The following is a 22,505-nucleotide window of genomic DNA, read 5'->3' as shown; positions in this document are numbered from 1 at the left end:
TGGTTTGATTCAGAGTAACCCTCAGGAAGATCTGAGCTAAGTCTGGCTCTCACTCAGACCAGCTTAACAGGTCCAGGCAGATTGTAAATTACTGCTTTTGTTAATCGAGAAAACTCAAAATCTGGATATATGCTTTTAAAAAAGTGGCCCCCTCTCACTCCTGAGTATATTTCTAGATAAGTAAATCTTATTGTAAATAATTTACACAAGGGCATTTTGAAAATAAATTGAACACTAAATTAGGAATAAAGACATTATGACATATACATATACACATACATATATATTGTTGAAAATTCTGTCTTGATACTCTGAGTATGATGTTTTAAACTAGCTTGTGTTTATATAGCCTGTGAGGAGCTAGCAGTAAGCTCCAGACAGTTTACAAACTGGTATAAACTGGTATAAACTGGTGTAAAGATGAAGGCCTGTGCCTGTGCACAACAGATCAGCATCTTGTTTAAAGATACTGAGAAATAAGTTTTGTCACCATCAGCAAAAACGAAAGGGTCAAGACAGAAATGATGTCAATGTTGACAGTGAAGCAGAGAGCTAACTCCACCACCAATGCACACAAAGACGCCATGCATTATCCAACACGCCTTTCTTGAGAGAAAATCCAGCTAAGTGAGATTTCCTCACACAGTACTGAAATTGGTTTGAAAACTCAACTTCCAGCTCATGGTAGGAGTAAAACTTCAGACCCAGGCTTGCAGAGAAGAGTGAGGCATACAAAGTAATGTTAGTAATACAAAAGCAAGTTGTTCTTATTTTTAAACAAAGACACACAACTATGTTCTCAGTATTCTTGTAATTTTCTCCTTTATGGACGTTCATTTAGTACTCAAGTATTTTACAAGCCAATTTTGTTAGCTGTAAGACGCTTAGCCTTTTAGATTTTCTTTTATGTAAAATATAAACATTCAAGAACCTCTTTTAGGAAAAGATAACTCAAAAAACATAAAATGTATGTATACTAAAAGTTTAATGAGAACAAATCACGAATTTAAGCCAACTTGCCATCTTCATGCCGGAGGTACTGGTTTCCGCCTCTGTCTCTAGCTAAGGACCACGCCTCTCCTTCATCGCTCTCACAGAATTCTACCATGCTGTTCTTATCCAGCTGCACCCACGTGCCTTCAGCACTGGTCACCTGGTACATGACAAAGAGCATGAGTGATTGGCTTAGCTCTTTCAGGGCATCCAGGTTTAAAACCAATAAAAAGCTTAAGTGTTTCTGGACAGTGAAATGATTCCAACACATTCCTACTATGCAATTAGTTTCTGAAATTAAGACCACAGCCTGAGGTAAGACAGAATTTACAATGTCTGTGAAATACTGTTTATTTAAGCCTTTAATTAAAATAATATTTTTAAAGCACAAAGGTCATCTCTGCATAATTTCAAATATGTCCCAAACCCAAGGCTTATCTTTTAGACCTAAAATGTCGTACGGAAGCATAGGCAGTGTTCCTAGGTTACTGGTGCCTACAGTGTGATCTGAAATGACCCTGATCCTGAGAAATAGCATGACACACTACATCTTCAAGCTTATCTGCGGAGGCAAATGCCACAGTGGTCTAAAGAATAATTTTATTTGCTCAGGACTTCAGTGAGACCTGTGAATGGGAACAAAGAAATGAAAACTTTTGAAGGTGACATCTCACAGAAAATGTGTGAAGTGCTGACAACCCAGAGCACAGTTAGAAATAATGAAAAGATATAACCAAATGCGGAGCATTTATATATACAGTACAACTTAAATGTTAATATAAACAATGCAAATACTGTTTTCACAAGATAATTATGAGAATAATTTTTTTAAAGCACAGAAAATTATGTTAGTGTTTCCAAAACAAGTAAAGGTCAATAGCATGAACCTTGAAGAACCCGAGATGGAATGGTATTCTGGAAGAAAGTGATGCTTGATTACGTTACAATAGAAATGGGTATCAGAAAAGTCATGAAGCTACAAGAATCCATACCTCTCCCACTGCTTTGACTTTGTTTCCCAGAACTAACATTCCAATTGGGATACCTCTAAGGTTAGGGCAGCTTCTGATGTTGTGGCCTGAAGGCCCCGTCTTCACTACCTTGTACATGCCTGGCCCACCTCTCAAGAACGGGTGGTCTCGTTCTCGCACTGCTGCTTCCTGTGGGCAGCAGGTGTTCACGTCTTTGAAAAAGTCATCAGTAGTAGTTTTAGGTTCCTGAAAAATTGAATAGAAAAAGAAAATAAATAAAGTATAGACTATTGCCACTTTCATAATCTTATTAGGAGATTTTGGAGCAAGTCTACAAGATTCCCAATTAAGAATATATAATTAAATTAATAGCTTATACTAATACTACTAAAGGAACCATTCAATTTTAAACATTGATATTTAAAATAAATTTGAGGAGAAAAAACCCAACAGGAACAGGGAATTAATTGAATTTTTGTCTTTTGTACCTCCAAATTTGAGAAATACAGTACTACAGTATGTGAAATAATGCTTATAACATTTTAGCAAACTACAGTACAAATGAATATCTTTCTGGGTTTGCTAGGCCAGTACTTTTCTGTGACACATCAATGCTAGTGGCAGAAAAACGGGCATATTTTTAGTAGAGAGGAGAGAATGGCATTAAAGATATAAAGAAATAAACTTCAATTTCTATATTAAAAAGTATTGTTTCTAAATGAAAAGACGCTGCTCTGTGTTTCCTGTTGAATGTCAATGCTGTGATGAACTTTCCGATGCACAAATGGGGTGACAGAGCCATGTGCATGCATGGGTTTTCCTAGGCCCTTACTACTGTTCTCTGAGTGGTGTGGACGACTGAGCTCAGGCAAGGACTGATTCACAACTGTACTTCTGAAGAAAAACAAAACACCTTTAAATGTAGTATTATGGACTCTATGAATTCTATTTACATAGAGTTAGAAAATAACCATAATGAGGCACACATAAATTAGGAAAAAATAAGAATAAAGTTATGTGAATAATGACAATACTAGCACTACACATGGTAAACTTTATAGCCGATTTTTATTTTTATAAGTAGCTTTATATTAGCAGATACATATATATGTATATATACATATATATATATATTCAAGTAGACAATAGGCTATCGAGGATGAATATTGGTGCAAAATATATGTAGATTCAAGAAATTGTGTGTAACTCAGTAATGTAATGAAAATTTTTAGCTTTTTAGTTGTGGTTTTGAGACTAAGTCTTGCCCTGTAGTGCTGACTGGCTAGTAGCTAACAATCTTCCTTACTCAGCTCCCCAGTGGGAGGGTTATAGGTATGCACCTATGATCTAGGCTCCTCACAGATACTTTGTAACTCAGTTGTGGTAAGGAAGCACCACACATTTTTTCTGAAATAAATACGGCAATAATTTATTTACATTTATTATACTTATACTACATGTATCACTATTATTTACATGTTGATAACTTATTGGAAATGAGAACATTAGTGACTTAAAAGAATACTAGATTTGTAAGTAAACTAAACTTAAATTAGGCATTTATATGATCATGTATATATATATTTGTAAAAATCTGTATATACACTCCTATAAGTGTAAAGAAAACATTAAAAATAAAGTAAAATAGAACAAACTTTGGGGGTTGGGGATTTAGCTCAGTGGTAGGCGCTTGCTCACAAGCGCAAGGCCCTGGGTTCGGTCCCCAGCTCCGGAAAAAAAAAAAAAAAAAAAAAAAAGAACAAACTTTGAATAGTGCTAGTATAATTACAAGATTTTTGAATAAACATTTAAAAATTCCTACTTCTCAATGGTAAACTTCAGTAAATATATTATGTCAGAGGAGGAAACTTTTGTGCTTTCTAAAGTTTCGTGTTGACAATAAAAATAACAGCAAAATGCAAAACCCGAGTGTTACTCAATGATCTACCTTCTTGTGTCACTAATCAGACTTCACAGTGATTGTGATTTTAAGGGTAACAAAGGGGAGTAAGTCATGGGAAAGCCTTACTAAGACAGCTAACAGTTTATTTAATCCTAATGATTACATAAAATAACTACACAACAATGCATTTTTTCTAAAAGATAAAAAGTTCTTCTGTATTAAACCATATGAAAATAGATGGACATAAAACCATAACTGTACCTGTTATTTTTAAGTAATCTTAGAATGTACATTTTTTTTTCAATACAGAAATGTGAGACTGGACACAAAACTATAAAATTGATGAATTTCAATCATATAATATAAATTTATATTTATTTGTTTATTTTTCATTCAATTCCCAACCCCTTATCTAAAATAAAGTATTCAAAAGGACAATTCAAAACAGGCTGGGGCTAAGTAGAAGAGTTTTAAGAGCACACCAGCATTACTAGGTAAGGTCACTCTGAACCTGGTAACTTGGAGCAAACTGTTGGAGAAGCCCTGCAGCGGGGAAGCCCAGCGAGCAAGGGAGTGCTCCTTATCAAAGCCACCACACAGGAGGAAAGTGACAGGGGAGCAGGGAGCTCAACTGCAGCACTTGGTGCAGACTTTCCCCCTGGTGAACTTGCAGTTTACTAACTCTAAACCCCTCAAAGAGAATGTAAATCCTGTTACATGCTGAGACACCTCTAAAATGTTTATTGTTCCTTACAGTTAACTCACCTGGGGGAAAAAAGCTTTGGAAGTCCATGACAATACGTCCAAATCCCTGACTCCTTGGCTAGCATTAAAGATATTCTGAGCGACAAAGTTTAAGAAAGAAAAATATCAACAAGGAAAGGGAACAGAGTGTCATCTGCAGAAGATGCTTTCACAGTTAACATTTTCTGAGCTCCAGCACCAACAGGAAATATGATTTCGCTAAAGTGAAACTGAAGCCACCTGAGTAAACCACACACCAAAGTTCTGAAAAACAAGGTTTGGTCAAAAGCTCTCCGTGGATGTAGTGTGTCATGCCATTTATTAACATCAGGAGCAGAGCAGACGTTGCTGGTAAGGCTTCCGAGTCAGTGTAAGAAGGAAACCTTGAGTCCCTTAAATGAGAACATTACTTGTTCTAGTACAAGTCAGATCTGTTTAATGACAGAGAACAATCTGCTGGTTTATAGAGATGTCAACAATGGACACTACATAGAAAGTGCAACTCTTACACATGATGGCATGTATGTAAACCATCACTTCTAATATCAACTCTTACACATGATGGCATGTATATAAACCATCACTTCTAATATCAACTCTTACACATGATGGCATGTATGTAAACCATCACTTCTAATAGCAAAATTAAACACACTAAACCCAAGTGAAAAACAAATCATTAAATTATCTCCTCCCTATATAAATGGAAAAAGAAAAAGAAAAAAGTACAAAGAAGGATCTTAGGAAATGTTTCCAAAAACTACTTATAAAAAATTCAAGAAAAGCATAAAGAAACACAAACAATCTTTTATCAAAAGATAATAACTGGTTCATCTGAAAGTTTAGGAAATCATAATCATTCAGGATTTCCATACTGAATTCCAAAATATTTTGTTAAAGAACAATTTATTTCATGATAACACAGTCCTATTCTTCACATTCTACTAACAATTTATGTAATATGTGTTTTGTACAGATACATTGCATGAGCAACCTATACCTCACTTTACCTACTCGAATATATTCAATACGCAGCAACCTTGCAAATGCACTGCTTATATAAAGACTGTGTTAACAGGGTACTCAAAAGAGGCACTCAAATGTTAATTGAAGTATATATCACTGAAGACTTTAACATGAAAGAAATATTAAAATTCTTGATCACATATTATTTTAGACAATAAAAAGATATTTGCTTCTTTTTATCTCTTTATTTCCTTAAAGTATGTGTGGGTGGATACAGAAATATATATAGACACACATATACACATTTATAAATAGTAATTATATAACATAAAACATGTAAAAATGAGTTTCTAGTAATGTGTCTGCAAATAAATTTTTAAAAAAAGATGGAAACCAAAGCCATTATTCCCTTAATTTTGGAATGCATGGCGACAGGTCCTCTCTATTTAGGTAAAATGACATACACACCGGCTGTCCGGGGTATATGCAATGGTCACTGTGTCAGTGGCTGCTCCCTCGGAACAGTGATGCAGACATTTGGACATAAAATATCAACACTGAAAAAGTATTTTTCACGTTTATTATATATTACTTTAATATGAAAAGCAACTGTTAAAAACAATGCAAATCAATTCAGTATTAGAGAATGAATATGATGGTTCTTTACACTTATCTCTCTGTTTAATTTCTGTGCAAAATTGTTTGCTGGGTCAGTAACATGTACAATGATATTAAAACTTTTAGTTAATACCAAGGCAACAGATTGCCAGTGAAAAAAATTTTGTTTATTCTAATTATATATAAATTCTAATTTTATACGTTTTGCTTTAGTTCCTATAGTTGCAAAAAAACTCCCAGACTATAAAAGTGTACTGTAAATTTAAATTACTTATCAAATATTAAGACATTTACCAAATAGAAATTAGTTCTATTTTGAAGGTTTAGGAATATTTCATCTAATCATATAAATATTTATCAAAATAGTAATTTATCTAAAGTCCCAATTTCTGATTATTAAAAAAGACAAACTAAGTTTTCAGACTATATAACTTCAACGGTTAAGAGGGCACAGCACAGAGATGCATACACAATAATTTAAATTGCTTCTTTCCTCAATCCTATTTTTAAAATAATTTTTCTAAAGAATTAGAATGTTAATGGATATGAGAAATGTAGCTAAATTAACAAGCAATAAAGTTCAAGTCTATGATGTTTCTCAAGGCACAGAAGACGCTACATAAACTAATTACTACAGTGAAAACATCCTCAATGCTTGTGAAAAAAAAAATCACTCTACTAGAAAAGCACAGCACTAAGGGCTGCTAATTTTAAAGCAGAAAAAAATATAAGAAAATCAATATTGTACATATACTACAGTATCCTTTTACTGCTTCTTGATCATATTCTCATAACAAAGATTAATATTTAAAGAATAAAATGTAGCAGATTATAATAATTTAAGGACAGCATATTTATTTCTACAGAATTAACTAATGACTTACTATTATTAATATTAAAAACATGCTACCCACTCACAGACCAAAAAAGGAAATCTGAAGGACATCAATCCTGTACTGTCAGATGTTATTAAGCATTTCAAGAGAAGGTCTATAACATGCAAGAAATATTTGCAAAGTATCAATCGGGGACACTGTGAGGGACTCACAAGTCAGCAAATCTTTCCTTAAATCTACTCTGAGTCTTTAGTCCTCCTAATTTTTGAATAGCAGCATACTTTGTTTAGGTGAACAACAACTAGACCAGATAGAAAGTGATCTATGTAAGTGCATGACTATGTTCAGACACCCTCATTGCGTCTAAAAGAATTCAGAACACACCCATGAGCTTTCCTTGGTATAAAATCTCTTTTCTATTCAATATTCCTTACTATGTATATTTGCCATTTTTTTTGGCAAAGTACATGAAGAATTGGGTATATAAGTTTTAAGTCTTGAAAATCTCCAATCATCAACATAAACTCATCTAAACTGTTTTGTGGTTTTGTTTTGTTTTATTTTTGAGGTGGGTTTCTCTGTGTGGCCCTGCTGTCCTGGAACCTGCTCGGTAGCCTAAGCTGGCCTTGAATTCCCGAGAGCTGCCTGCCTCTGACTCCTGAGAACTGGGGTTAAAGGCATGAGTTCCAGCAGCCTCATATGTCATGTGATAGCTCTTTAATGTCATATGCATCTCTCTTTTCCTACATTTTGCTCTAGTTTGCTCTGAATTTTATGTGAGTGCTAGAGATTGAATTCAGGCCTTCCCACAAGGAAAGATTTTACTGCCTGAACTAATCCCTCTTAAATCTTCATTTAAAAATTTTTAATTGACTTATTTACCTTCCAAATCTGTTATCATAATCATTTACATTTAATCACTAGCATTACAAATATTCATACTTACTTAAATTGGCAGTTTATCCCAGATAGTAATGATGTGAATAATAGTTCTATTACTTTGAATTACACTACTTTAATTTCCTCCTATCTGCATTAGATGTTATCTCCTAAGTTAAGCTGTTAAACAGCTTATCACAAAGCAACTTAATGAATTATGCAACTATTTATCATCTTGTAACTATACTTACACTTATCTCTTCATTATACCAAGGTGTATTAACATAAAAACATACACTTTGGTATCACACAAGTGGGGCTCTAGCTCGAGTTCCATTAACACTTAAAATCTTGTTACAATGAGAACAATACTTTGACCAAGACAGTGTCACAATAAGAATGACACAACACACACAAGGTAAGAAGCACACATATATGTAAGAGACTACTTTAAGCAGAATGATTACACCAGACAAAAGCACTCAGATTAGACATCAAGCGATACTGAAAGACTATGAGCAAATTACAGCATTTAACACTGCACAAACAGCAAACGTGAGTGACGATCCTTAAAGTAGTCCTCACCACTCAGGAGCTTACGTGTGAAATCAATCAATCAATCAATCTCTCTCTCTCTCTCTCTCTCTCTCTCTCTCTCTCACACACACACACACACACGCGAGGTTGGAGGTAAATAAAGGAAACAAAATTCAATGATAGTTGTAATGAGAGAAAGAATTAAGCCCTTTCCACTCTTACAATGTGCAACTTTAAAAAGAGAAGAGGGAACCTAATTCACCTATCTGCTTTTGACCATCCTGACAGTAGATATCAATTTCCAAGTATTTCATACCAATGCTACTTAATAGTAATGTCTTAGGAGCACTTAGTGAAAAAGAAAGTTATATATTAAAGTAATACTTTCATGACCACATTCTAGTAAACAATGACTTAACCATTCTACTGCAATATCAAGGAATTCTAATAATTCTTTCAGTCGAAGAGTTACTATTTCGAGATACAAGTCTAAAATGCACATCTTCTATCAACACAACAGTGCCATCAATCAAAACAAAGGATCCAGAGGCAGACATAACATAAAGATAACTCCAAACTGTCAACATAACGAACATTTACACCTGTTCCTAAACGCATAGTAATTCTAGTTTCTTAAATATTGGGTGAAATTCATTTTATATAGCAATGTGAATAAGAAAAAACTAACCATTTTAATGTCTTACTTCTTTGAAAGGAATTCGGTAGGTTTGGTTTTAATTTATTACTTACTGCTACTGACAGATCAAAATAAGCATTAGGAGCCTCACTCCTGCCAAATTCTATTCTCATTACACCGAAGCCCTTAAGCATTCAAGCACTTTTGAAGTCAAGGTGATAAAGGTACTTATTACCTCAGAACTGAGAAGCCTTAATTAAAGAAAGGTCTATAATGAAGAGACAGTGCAGCTACGATGCTTTAGAATCCATCTCTCACTTACGTCAACAGGGACCAGAAGGCTCTTGCCGAGATGCTGATTGAAAGAGAGGCACCAGGCCTCGGTGTAGCCATTCATGTTAGGAACATACTTCCTTATTGTCTCCTCGTTCAGTCTCAACCACACGCCATCATCATTGTGGATCTAGGGGAGAAGAAAGCAAACAGGCTTGCCTTCTGCAAGCATCTGCCAGCTAATGAGACTGACAGAGAGCAAAGCGCTACGGTAGGGAGGGGTGGAAGTAGAGATTCTGGATCTGTTTTAGAAGATAAATTGAGAACTTGAGGCAAAGAATATCAAAGCAACATGACCCTTTTCATGGGGGCATTGTGAAAGTAAATCTCTCATGAAAAATAAAAGGGAAATCACACTTAAGATAAACAATCTAACAGCAAAATTAACAGTTTCTCAAAGGAACATGTCTTTTACCAGGCTACTTGGTTGTACAGCAGAAAAATATTCCTTGGACTTTACAAAGTTGAAGCAGTCCAAGAAGTACATTTCAAAACAATTCTAAAATTCATTTAAAATTTTTCTATCTTTAGAATGTTATAGTTCTACAGGTTCTGACTACTATGTTCAACTAGTTTTATCATGCTCAAAGTGCACTTTTCCCAGTTTTAACTGAAAACGGAGAATAAAATAAATATGTAAACCTCAATGGAAATATCCTACAAATATTTTTCCAAAGATTTCCCAGACTGTTTGAAACATATGCCTTGAAACATAGATGGTAATTGGCATTCAACTATCAATAATGCAGGGAAAATTCTCCAGCCACCTGTCACATCTTTCTAAGTGATATCTCTTTCTAATAGATTTGTATAGATAATTATGTTTATCTAAATTATATTATAGGTTACTATTGTCATAAATCATGAGTACAATTTTAGGTAATGCACTATTCCTAGTAATCCTATGAAGCTTGAGTCAAGAATGGGCTATTTCTTTTGGAGTTATTGACAAGTGACCCAAATACCTTCAAACATTATCAGGCTACTGTCGATGTTGACGAATTGACAGTAAGACCCTGTTGCTGAATAGATCACACATGTGTCTCACAGAACACAGATATCAAAGCTGGTGCTCGCCTGGAAGCATCATCACTAGTGGCTACCTCTCATAATGTTGGTAAGTACTATGCACACTACCAGAGGAGAAAAGGAATTACCCAGCTGTAGCACGATTGTGTAGACCAGGAACCTGTGACCAGATAGATCATACTACTATTACCATTCTAAATGGACATAGAATTCAACTGATGCCTAACTGACCTATAGATACAAGCACATCTATCCAATCTCAGTAGCTGTTGCTGCTGCTGCTGCTGCTTCTTCTTCTGCTGCTGCTGCTGCTTCTTCCTCTGCTGCTGCTGCTGCTTCTTCCTCTTCCTCTTCTCCTCCTCCTTCTCCTTCTTCTTCTTGCAGAACATGATAATTAAGATTTTCTCCTCTGGTAGTGTGCATAGTACTTACCAACATTATGAGAGGTAGCCACTAGTGATGATGCTTCCAGGCGAGCACCAGCTTTGATATCTCTGTGTTCTGTGAGACACATGTGTGATCTATTCAGCAACAGGGTCTTACTGTCAATTGGTCACCAAGAACATTGACATTCAGGATACAGAGAAGAGACTTCCCGGTCTGAAATGGGCCATCTACAGCCCTTTGCCCAAGTCCCAGGAATCATTTAGGAAGGCAGTAAGGAGGGATTGAAAGGCCCAGAGGTGGTAGATGATGAATGACAAGGACCAGCGTTTCCAGGCCACAACAGTGCAGTTGACACAAGAACTATGGTGGTTGAGAAAGCACTAACAAGACCTTCATGAGTATAAGCCAGAAAAGATCCTAGCATGGAGAATGGTCCCACACCCTGTCTAAGAAACTATCGGCAACTGGCAGTTTCGGGAAGAAGTAGAGTCAGTCCTTAAGGGCACAGCCCTTGGGAGGTGGAACACTTTCTAGTGAAGACCATCAAGAGTTTAGGGCCAGCACAGCTTGGACTTGATGGGTTGAAAAACAAAAGAAGGGCCAGAGCGATGGCTCACTGGTGCTGAGTGCCCACAGATGACCCGAGTCTGATTTCCAGCACCTACTTGGTGTCCCAAAGCCATCTGTCACTTCAGTGCCACTGGATCTGGAGCTCTCCTCTGACCTCCACAGGCACACATATGGTAAACAGACACAAGCAGGCAAACATCCACAAACATAAAATGATTAAATTAATAATAATAATAATAATAATAAAGCAAAAAATGATACAAAGTGGGTAGGTTGGACCAGGAGATGTAGGTGGGAGGAGCTGCCAGAGGGAATGAATATGATTAAAATACTTTGTAAGAAAAAACTCAAAGAATTTAAAAAATTAGATAAAAAATTTCCTAAACTGTTTAGAACCCAATAACATTAAAAGTTTCCTTGTTGTTGTGCAAACATTACAAAAATTTTCTGTCCAAAATAAATTACCCATATTTATTAATTACCTCATCAATAAAAGTGATAGTTCCATTGACTTTCACTATTCCAATCTGTTCACTCTGAAGGGAAGGGTGGCTCCGGATGCGGAGACCAGCACTGTCCTTGGCCACAAATTTTCGAATCTGAGAAAGGAACAGATTTGACAGTGAAAGAGAACACACAGACTCTGTAAATGTTACTCAGAAAATGAGAAAACGAAGAGAGTTAAAAGAAGTACAATCTCAATGTTTCCTCACAGTCATAGCTAAGGTTCCTTAAAACAACAATAAAAGTGTACTTCCAAGTACTGAAGAATATTTGATATCAATGTATTAAATATTTATGATTTCCCACTTCAAGTATTAAAGATATACAACAAAAATACAAATGGCAACTTTTTAGAAGGACAAAATAAAAATTACGTTGTCATAGTTCTTAATAGTTTACTTAAATTCCTTTAGCTAGTTTTTAGATATAAGGAAATTAGTGCTTCTTTTAATGATACAGAATGTTTTAACCTTGAATACTCACATGTAATTTCAGTAGACTTTCTGTTAATAGTAAACTTTTAATATCAGAATGCATAGAATACACTCATAAACAATAAAAAAATAAAGACGCGAAAAAAGCAAAATTTACAATTTGAGAGGAATAATTCTTAAGAACTGCTCTTCAGACTGATTTAAGGATAGTGGAAATTAAAATACTGCAATAAATCAAATAAAACATTAGATATTTGAGAGCTACTTTGAGGCATGAATGAAAAATTTAAATATCTGACCAATTCCACTTTCGATTTGTCCTACACTCACCTTATTTGGTTGAGGGTCAGCCTTTGGCTTGACGAGCTGAGTTCCTGGTGGAATCATCCCTTTTGGTGGGTCTTTCACTTTTACTTCAAGGCCAGCATCTGTAAGAGAAGTAGTACTATTAACATTTGACTACAAAGATGAGGACTGTGAAATCTAGCCCCATATATATATATATATATTTCCCACCATGTCTGTCTAGTCACCCCATTCATGTCTGATGCCTGCAGAGGCCAGAACAGGGCATTATGTCCTCTAGGACTGGAATTTCAGGTACTGTAAGCCAACATGTAGGAGCCCAGAAAGGAGACTGGGTGCTCTGGCAGTGCATTCGGTGCCCTTAATTGATATTTATCTGAATTCTGCTTTTTTAAAAAAGTCGATTGATACCAAATGGAAAAAATGGGAAAAAACTTTAAATGAGGTCCGGAGATTGCCAAAGAGCACTTCCTAGCCTTTCCCGAAGTGCGTAAAGTGAAGAGGAGGGGAGGCTCCCATTACGTAAGAGCATATAGAATGATCACGAACAAATTCAAATCATAATCATAATCATAATGAATCCTGGCTTTCTGACACGTGCTAGTCAGCAGCAACAGGTGAGAAGACCATTCACCCCCCACCGTGGAAGCCCTGTGACTGACAGCAGGGCACGGATGACAGCGTGAGGCATGGATGGCCATGTGATCACACAGCCGATGAGAGACACAGTGCTCATGCTGGGCCTCTTAGGCTCTTACGTGCAGCAGTGTGTTCATGTGTGAGACAGGAAAGACAATACTATCTACTCACAGTGTAAGGATTAAATGACGTAAAATGTCTACCCAACGATGTACATGTATTGAATACTCAGTAACATTAGGCACTATTATTATCTGCCCTTGTCTGTGGCCTAGAAAGGTCCCAGATTAAAGACAGCTTGGAAAAAGGCTGAGTTAGGAAAAAATAGTGGAGGTGAGTAGGAAAGCAAAGGGGATGGTTCTACATTAATGTGTGCCCATCTCAGTTTCACTAGAGACAGTATCCGCACGCCATTGGTGTATGAGATTGAAGACTCTACTAAATTTAAATTTACATTTTCAAGCAAAGATTACAATTCATTATGGTATTTTTTCCCTTTTTTATAAATTGAAAATAGATTTTCTTTCATATGATATATCACAACCAGTTTCCCCTTTCTCCATCTCTCTTATCTTCCCCTACTTCCTCTCTCCCCCATATCCATTTCCCATTTCCTCTGCAAAAAAGGCCTCCAAAACAGAAGAACTGAACAGGACAAACGAGAGAATGAGACAAAGCAAAAGCCCTCATATTGAGGTTGGACAAGGCAACCCAATAGAAGGCAGAGTCCCAAGAGCAGGCAAAGGAGTCAGAGACACAGCCACTCCCACTGTGAGAGTCCCACATAACCCTAAGCTGAGAGCCCTAACAAAACTGTTCTTGGGTTTTCCTGCCCACTCCTCACTTTGCTCTCCCTTTTGAGAATAAAGGAGACTGTGGCAAAGGCTATGAACCAATATCTCTGCTGTCACAGTCTGAATTCCAGACTCCAGACTCCACATACCTAAGGAGAAGAGCTCTCTCTGAGTACCTTCTACACTTCTGTCATGGGCCCTCTCATTTCCCCTGCCTTTCTCTGCCACTTGCTGTCCTCACAGTCTCCTATCTAGGTCACAGCCTATTCCTACTCTCATTCATCCTAATGTTAAAACTTGGAGGCGGTATATGAGGGAAACCAGGCAATTGCTTTTTCTTTTAGAATCTGGATGACCTCACTTAGTGTAATACTTTCCAGACCCATCATTTTCCTGCCAAATTAACAACTTGGTTCTTTATAACTGAGTAAAATCCTACTGTATGCACACACGTTTTCATTGTCCATCCATGGACATCTAGACTGCTCCATCCCTTGTATATGAATGATGCTGAGGGAAGTGAAAGGGCAAGCAGCTGTGTGTGTATCACGGGGCTTTGAAATCCCTGCTCAAGTCTGTATTTCCAGCCTATTGAAATCACTTTGAAATTATTTTAAGTTTGCCTGTTTAATCCAGCAACACATACAATTTTAATGCTTGATAAAATTCTTTTCTAGAACCAAGTTTTGCTAAGAACCACGTAAATGTGTGCTGACCTGGATGACTTAGCAATGTGGTAAAATAAGAGACTCTAGCAAAGACATTATAATGTACACATCTGATTAGTTATAAAGTCTACATGCCAAAATGTAAATTACCTTTTTATCTCCAATGAGAATGTGTTTACAGTACAGCTTCTTCATAAAGGGTATTCTCATGTTATGTTACTATTATAGTTACCCTTTCATGACATCTATACGTGACATTTTTAATCTACTGTTATCCTTTTACATGGAAATTATAAAATGAAGCATTAACACATCATAGAAAATCAAAACTAGTGAGAAATAAAACACTTTAAGTAATAGTATCTGCTAAGTAGGCACTTTGTGCCAGTCACCGATCTAAACCAGATCACCTGTGAACTGTATGGCATCTCCTCCTACCAGGTGAGGAGGATCGATGGGGGTTGCGGAGGGTGGGGTGGGAGGGGTGGGTGGCATACACAGGACAACACAGGGCTAAAGAGGGTATCACACTTCATTGACAGACTAGAAAAGGAGAGGGGTTATGAGAGTCCCAGTGAGTAATTACATACTATACATCATCCTCGAAAAATATGATGTTTACAATGTAGTAATAAAATACTCATTATGAAGGAGGAAATGAGGCCACAAAGTAGTTATCAAACCTATTTCTATGTATGTCACAAGGGTATGCAACACAACAATGATTTTAATTCTAGTTCTCTGCAGCAACTTCTTATTTAAAACTATATTTACCTATTTCGATGCCATCAATGGTCACATGAACAGTGTAGAGCCCGATAGCCCCTGGCGTCCAATTTGCACAGTAAGTTCCATCATTATTGACACGAATGAGCATGTTTTCACTGGGCCTGAATAAAAAGTGGATAGCAAAAAATTTACATTTGATTATGCAGTTAATATCATTTACTACTTCTGTGAATATGTGTGTGTGTGTCATCACACTGCCTGGCAACCTGTAGCTGTCCTAGCATGTTCCCCAACTCATTCTTTCCCTTATAGCCCCATTACTTCTCCTTCACACACTCATTCTTCCCCTTATAGCCCCATTACTTCTCCTTCACACACTCATTCTTTCCCTTATAGCCCCATTACTTCTCCTTCACACACTCATTCTTCCCCTTATAGCCCCATTACTTCTCCTTCACACACTCACTCTTTCCCTTATAGCCCCATTACTTCTCCTTCACTTCACACACAGTGATTGATTTCACTTTTCCCTTCTGTGGAAATAGAAAACATTGGTTATGATCTCCATGAGGGAATCAGATTGTGAGGCAAGTTTTGCCTCATTTTCCCTCCTGTTACAATGGCAGGAACAAGGTGGTTGTTATCTAAAACCAGGGCTTTCCTTGTGGACTGGGTCCCCTCAACTTTCTTTCACACATCACTCATTTCTCTTACTCTACTAGGCCCTTACATTGCTAGAAAACACTACCATTTCCCATCTTAATTCTCCCTCCTTGGCTGTCTCTTAGCAGCACCAACAGTTGGCAGCCTTCACTTTCCTGAAACACTGTCTACTTGTTTCTGACCTCTTGGCTTTCCTCTTCCTCACTAGTCATCTTTCTCCAGGGCTTTGCTGGCTTCTCTTCTCCTGGTGCTCTTTAATTCATGGAATACCCAGGGTTTGATACCCATCTTCGTTTTCTGAATCATCTTTGTAACTGGCCAACTATTGCCATCATTACTGTGAGTACCATTTCTACAGAGACGGCTCCCACATGCACTTTCCCTTGACTTTACACTGTGTGCAGCTGCACGGGCATATCTCTGCTTAAATATGAAGTATCTGAGAAATAATTTGGAATTTCAGTCTTAACATATCTAACAAAAGCTCCTATCTCCTAACCAGCACGCACCTTACAGAGCAATACATCACAAAAGAACATAAATACTCACTCACTTCTAGGACTTCTTGATCCCCGTAAAAATTATACTAGGAGCTGGCCAATACTTTATCTAACAATTTTAGTTTCTGAAGCTAAAAGTCTGTCATAACTGCTTACATTGATCATTTCTGTGTAAAAGTAGCTAAACACAATGAGTAAAGTTGTGTTCTAGTAACTTTTATAAGAACAAGCAGCAGATAAAATTTGGTCTGTGAATCAAAGTTGGCAGGAATCTGTTCTACAGAGTTGCTAAAGCCAAAAAAATCTGTTGTCATTTTTTAAAATATGTCTTTAATTTAAATAGAATTATCTTACTTTCTTTTTCCCTTTCTTCCCTTCAAACCCTCGAACACTCCCCACTCTCAAAATGATAGTCATTTTCTTTTGTTATTATGGTCATGTATGCATGCATATATAAATATGTATGCATATGCAACACACACACACACACACACACGGGCACACACGCACACACGCCCTGCCAAGTCTGTTTTGTTGTTCCTGTAGTTACAGTTTCCGGGCTGACCACCCTCTGGCGACAGGCTCTACTGAGTCTACTTCAGCACTCTACCCCAGTCTGTATTGCCTACCCATTTCTGACATTTCTCTGCTGCTTTTCTTGCTTTCTGTTAATTTACCTCAGAAGAGCTACCACAATGATCTTCTAATAACTTTAAGGTTTTTGTTTAAAACTCATGAAATGACTTGGCTTTAAAGAAAATCCAACCTACATATTAAGCACAGCCTGAAAGAACACATAAAACACAACCATGTAGTTCTTGGATGCATCACCAATGATGAATGATGCCCCTCGTCTCAGTACCCCCCAGGCCCATCGTTTTTCTGTCTGTTCTCCTAAGACATCAAGCTCAACCTGCCCCAGGTTTTCCATAGTTAGAGTGAACTCAAAATCTTCACTTGATCAGCAGCCATCTAAATGTTAACCCTAAGGCTGCCTCTCCCATACTGTAACATTTTGACAAGCTGTCACAATCCCAATACTGACTATATCATATAATTTTTCTTATTATTACTTTGGTCACCTTTAATAGCTTGTTCTGTATAGTAATGAAAATACCAGAAGAACTGGTACCATGTTTATCTTGTTTGTAAGTGTTCCTGTGGCCTGTTATAGAATCTCCCACATAGCAAATGGTCAACGGTGAAAGCTCAATGCTCAGTGAATACATGAATCTGTTTAGAAACGTCAGTCACCATTTCTGTTAGGTTCAAACACATAATGTACATAATTTTCTTCACTCTCTCCCGTTCTCCATTAATTTCTCTTCTCTTAATCTCTCCATTTTTCTTTTTTCATCTTTCTTATTTGACACGGGGTATTACTATCTAGCTCAGGCTATGTAGAGACTTGTTATGAAGTCAATAATAACAGAAAACTTGTACATAGCACAGTACGGCTAGGTCCTCCTAATACTCTTGCCTTAGTTTCTTAAGTGTAGGATTATAGCTGTGTGCTATTACACTCAGTTTGATTTTGTTCTTAGTCAGTTTGCTATAAATATATAATGTCCACATTTATTTTATTAAAGTCACTGTTTTTTACTCTGGCAAAGCTTGGAGCTATAATAAAGCCAGAAACAAAATACTACTTGTCTATTTCCAAGGATAGGACTTTCAAATTTGACAGAAAACACTGTAGATTGTATACTGTAATCTTACCTTGAAAATAAATAAAAATAGTGTAAAGTAACTGTTATGGTTCGAATATGCTTGGCTCAGGAAGTGGCACTGGGTGTGGTACTGTTGGAGTAGGTATGTCACTGTGGGACCCTCATCTTAGCTGCCTGGAAGCCAGTAATCTGCTAGCAGCCTTCAGATGAAGATGTAGAACTCTACGGTTCCTCCTGTACCATGCCTGCCTGGATGCTGCCATGTTCCTACCTTGTTAATAATGGACTGAAACTCTGAACCTGTAAGTCAGCCCCAATAAAATGTTGTCCTTTATAAGACTTGCCTTGGTCATGGTGCCTGTTCACAGCAGTAAAACCCTAACTAATAGAGTAGCCTAAATCAATTTCTAATTCTCAGTCAAACCTAATCAATTTTAATAAGGTCATCTGAAATACAGCATGGTGCAGCCCATGGGCAATTGTGCTCCTTTAGATTTGCTTCGGATCTCTTCCCAAGTCTATAGAGGTAACTGCTGAACTAACCTATTTCTTATTTCTGTATTTTAATTAATTAATTATTTCAATTCATATCCTTATCTCTATCCCCTGCTTCTGTTCCCCCTTACATTCTCCCTTTATCCCCTCCCGTTTTCCTCTGAGAGGAGATACCCACTGGGTATCCCACCACCCTGGCACATCAAGTCCCTGCAGGGCTAGGCACATCCTCTCCCATTAAGGCCAAACAAAGCAACTCAATTAGGGGAACATATTCCAGACAGGCAAATTTAGGGACAGCCCCTACACCAGTAATTAGGGGACCCACATGAAGACTGATCTATACTTCTGCTGCATCTGTTCAGGGAGCCTAGGTCCAGCCGGTGTATGCTCTTTGGAGGCTCTGAGGAGTCAATGGCATTTGACCTTAGCTGAGAATCATAGCAGTGGAGATATGGAACCTGGAGAGGCCTCCTCCTCTAGCTAAGCAGGACTCCGCCTAGAGGGATAACGACATCAAACCACACACAAACCTTTCGATCCAAAATTTATCCTGTCTACAAGAAATGCAGGGACAGAGAGCAGAGAATCAGGGAATGGCCAACCAATATCTAGCCCAACTTGAGATCCACCCCAGGGACAATTACCAACCCCTGACACTATTAATGATACCTTGTTATCCTTGCAGAGGAGCCTAGCACGACTGTCCTCTCAGAGGCTCCACCCAGCTGCTGATGGAGACAGATGCAGAGATCCCCCAGCTAAACACTGGCAAAGCTTCGGGACTCTTATGAAGGAGATGGGGGAAGGACTGAGGGCCCTGATAGGCAGTCCACAGGTGACCAACACAGTCAAGTAACCTGGACCCTTGGGGGCTCTCAAGTATCTATTTTTAAAAGAACTTTTCCTCCCAGAGATGCTGACACATGTCTACCATCCAAGCCCATGGAAGGTTATAGCAGGAATAGCACAAATTCTGGGCCATCTCAAGCTAAAAAAAACCATATTTTTAAAACCAAACCAAAACAGAAGAGGGAACACAACCCCCCAAAAACTAAAATCAATAACAACAGAATTCAAACTACCCCTTACAAACCAAAAATATAAAAACAAAAAAAATCCAACTTAGATCTAAAGTCAACAGAATTAAACAGAAGTTGAAAAATGTGAGACATCAAAATTAACAAGTGTAGCACACAGAACTCTCTCCACAGCTCACTAGGAGGAGAGTAAGGCAGACTGTGGAGCAGCTGGCTGGGATGGCACCCACTGAAATCCTATCACTACAGAAAACTATGCTCAAGGTCAAGCTGGGCTACATAATTAGATCCTGTCTAACAAACAGAACAATAATCATTTTAATAGAATTAAAAAAAGGCAGAAATTACACTAATCAACACTAGCCAACACAAGGTATACTGTCTGGTACGAGATAATCTTATTCTAGCATCTTTATTTTATGTTGTATATTAGCATTGTTATATAGATGACTAAAAGTAAATCATGCTGGACAATCTATATATTTTAGTATGTGGAAAATCTTAATTAGATATTTCAAAATACTGTAGTAAAAGACCATTTTAGAAAACAAAGTTAGAACCCATCACTGGTACCAGTATCTACCTTGTTAGCATGTACTGTCTAGTTGGAGTATCCGTGCTAAAAGATGACTCCATTTAACTCTTTTATATATGTACACATGTATGGACACACACACACACACACACACACACACACACACGAGTAGGTTGTCACATGACTATTTCAAAAGGTGGTTAGTGTTTGTTATCATTCCTGAATTGCATCTTCTGCCCTGCTCTCCACCCTCCAACCCATTTAACTCTTTCTGTCCTATTGTTCCCTTTATATTTTGCTTTATATTAGTGTATTCTATGTCTCCTCTCTTGAGTGATTCCCTCACATCCATGGGCCCTCACTAGTTTCCTAACCCCTCTCTCTTTTGAGCTCCTGGCCAGTGGGACATCATAGGTCCGTATATGTTATAAGCGATTGTCTTTGCTATTGGAACCCTCCAAAAGTTAACAGTAATACTCTATTTTGAAGGCATCATGTACTTAAGTTATAAAACAAAGAGAAATCAAGACAGTAACTGAGCCGGAAGCTTCCTCCCTACCCACTCACCTTTACAGTACTGGGAGGAATGATCATCAGTCCCATCCAGGTGTGAGCCTTCGAGAGCTATAACATGATTGGACTGACAAGAAATGCCCACTGGTGCCATAGCAACATAGACATCATGGGAACGACCCATACTGGTTGGATCTAAGTCCTGCTCTACAAGATGAAATCTAGATCTGGTAAGATTAATGGAGCCAAGAACCTGTGGCTAAATAGGCCATAAGCCATAGGGGATATAACAAAATATCACTATGGTGTGAAATGACTACTAATTATTATATACCCATAGATCTCAACTCTTATCCAAGAAGCTTCTTACAGTAGATGGATATTAACAAGACTCCCGGGGTTGGGGATTTTAGCTCAGTGGTAGTGCGCTTGCCTAGGAAGTGCAAGGCCCTGGGTTCGGTCCCCAGCTCCAAAAAAAAAAAAAACAAAAAAAAACAAAAAACAAGACTCCCAACTGGTAATCAGAGAACCAGAGGCTATAGAGCCATCAGCATAAAATGGGCTGTTTTGTTAGATCCCTCATGTCAAGGCTCAAGGGTCTTCATGAAGAAGGGGTGGGAAAAAGATATGGGCTGGGGGTAGCAGATGACTTCCAGGAACAAACAGGGCAGTGGCACTGAGGGACTCAAAAAACTGGTAAAAAATATTTCAAAAAAACAAAAGTAAGGAAGGGATTTTTAAAAATTGTTTCAGTCTGGATGATTAAGTTTTAGTTTCAGCAACATTTTGAAAATACAATTCTTACCTTTTAGGAGTTGGTGAGGCAAAACGCAGTTCTTCAAATGAGTAGTTTTCATATACCTTGAAGGAAGAGACAAGGAACATTGGCACCCTTGCAACGGACACTCCCTTTAGTGCAATACTTAAATATCCAATAAATGAACGGAGACTGCCCCATCCATCCAATAAATGAGTGGAGACTACTCTATCCATCCAAGAGGGAAATAGAAATGGCAATGAACTTGACAATGAACTTCACAGTGCTAGATATCCAAACAAAACACAAAGGTCAACTGTTTTAGATTCTGTGATGCAGTTCTTAATACCATCAACTTGACAGGGCCTAGAATCACTAAAGAGACAAATATGTAACTGCTGTCTGTGGAGAATTCTCTGAGTTTTAACTGAGAAAGGAAAAACAGTTCTACATATTGACCTTAAGAAAAAGAGGAAGGAAAAAGTCATACAAGCTGTATTATCTAGGTCTCTGCACTTTGAATGAGGATCAAATTTGCCATCCCTCACCATGGAGGACTGCTGTAGCCAGGACAAGCCTTCTTTCCTTAAATTGCTTGCCAGCTATTTTTTTGATAGCAATGATATTTTAACTTTAAAAGATATAAAAGTAGAAATCTTTCAGGTTCATTAAAATTTTAAATATCTCCAATGTAAAGATACTGTAGAGAACGGTCTTCACATGGAAGGATTTTTAAATGCTGTTAACTTACATGGGATGTACATATACAATATATACAGGCCAAATCATCCATACACACAGAAACACAGCAGAACTGAGGAAAGCCAGCGCACTAAAGAGTAACTGCAGAAGCCA

At 37.5% G+C, this 22,505-nt stretch overlaps 1 protein-coding gene across 3 annotated transcripts in view; it reads right to left on the bottom strand.

The window, feature by feature from the left end:
* Positions 1 to 22,505, bottom strand: part of Mycbp2 (MYC binding protein 2) — a 231,748-nt gene that overhangs the window by 55,686 nt on the left and 153,557 nt on the right. For 2 of the 3 annotated variants that reach the window (XM_032918388.1, XM_032918386.1), the window contains 8 exons: positions 21,699 to 21,754; positions 15,523 to 15,638; positions 12,672 to 12,769; positions 11,886 to 12,002; positions 9,407 to 9,547; positions 4,633 to 4,707; positions 1,986 to 2,210; positions 1,021 to 1,153 (listed from right to left, as the gene is read on the bottom strand). In XM_032918388.1, coding sequence (XP_032774279.1) covers positions 1,021 to 1,153; positions 1,986 to 2,210; positions 4,633 to 4,707; positions 9,407 to 9,547; positions 11,886 to 12,002; positions 12,672 to 12,769; positions 15,523 to 15,638; positions 21,699 to 21,754 — 961 coding nt within the window. The remainder of the gene's footprint in view (positions 1 to 1,020; positions 1,154 to 1,985; positions 2,211 to 4,632; positions 4,708 to 9,406; positions 9,548 to 11,885; positions 12,003 to 12,671; positions 12,770 to 15,522; positions 15,639 to 21,698; positions 21,755 to 22,505) is intronic. The other variant, XM_032918389.1, reaches the window with a different exon arrangement.

The sequence above is a fragment of the Rattus rattus genome, chromosome 12 (assembly GCF_011064425.1).
Source record: "Rattus rattus isolate New Zealand chromosome 12, Rrattus_CSIRO_v1, whole genome shotgun sequence".
NCBI lineage: Eukaryota > Metazoa > Chordata > Mammalia > Rodentia > Muridae > Rattus > Rattus rattus.
Note: the sequence above shows the minus strand (reverse complement) of the source record. Positions and strands in the feature narration are given on the sequence as shown.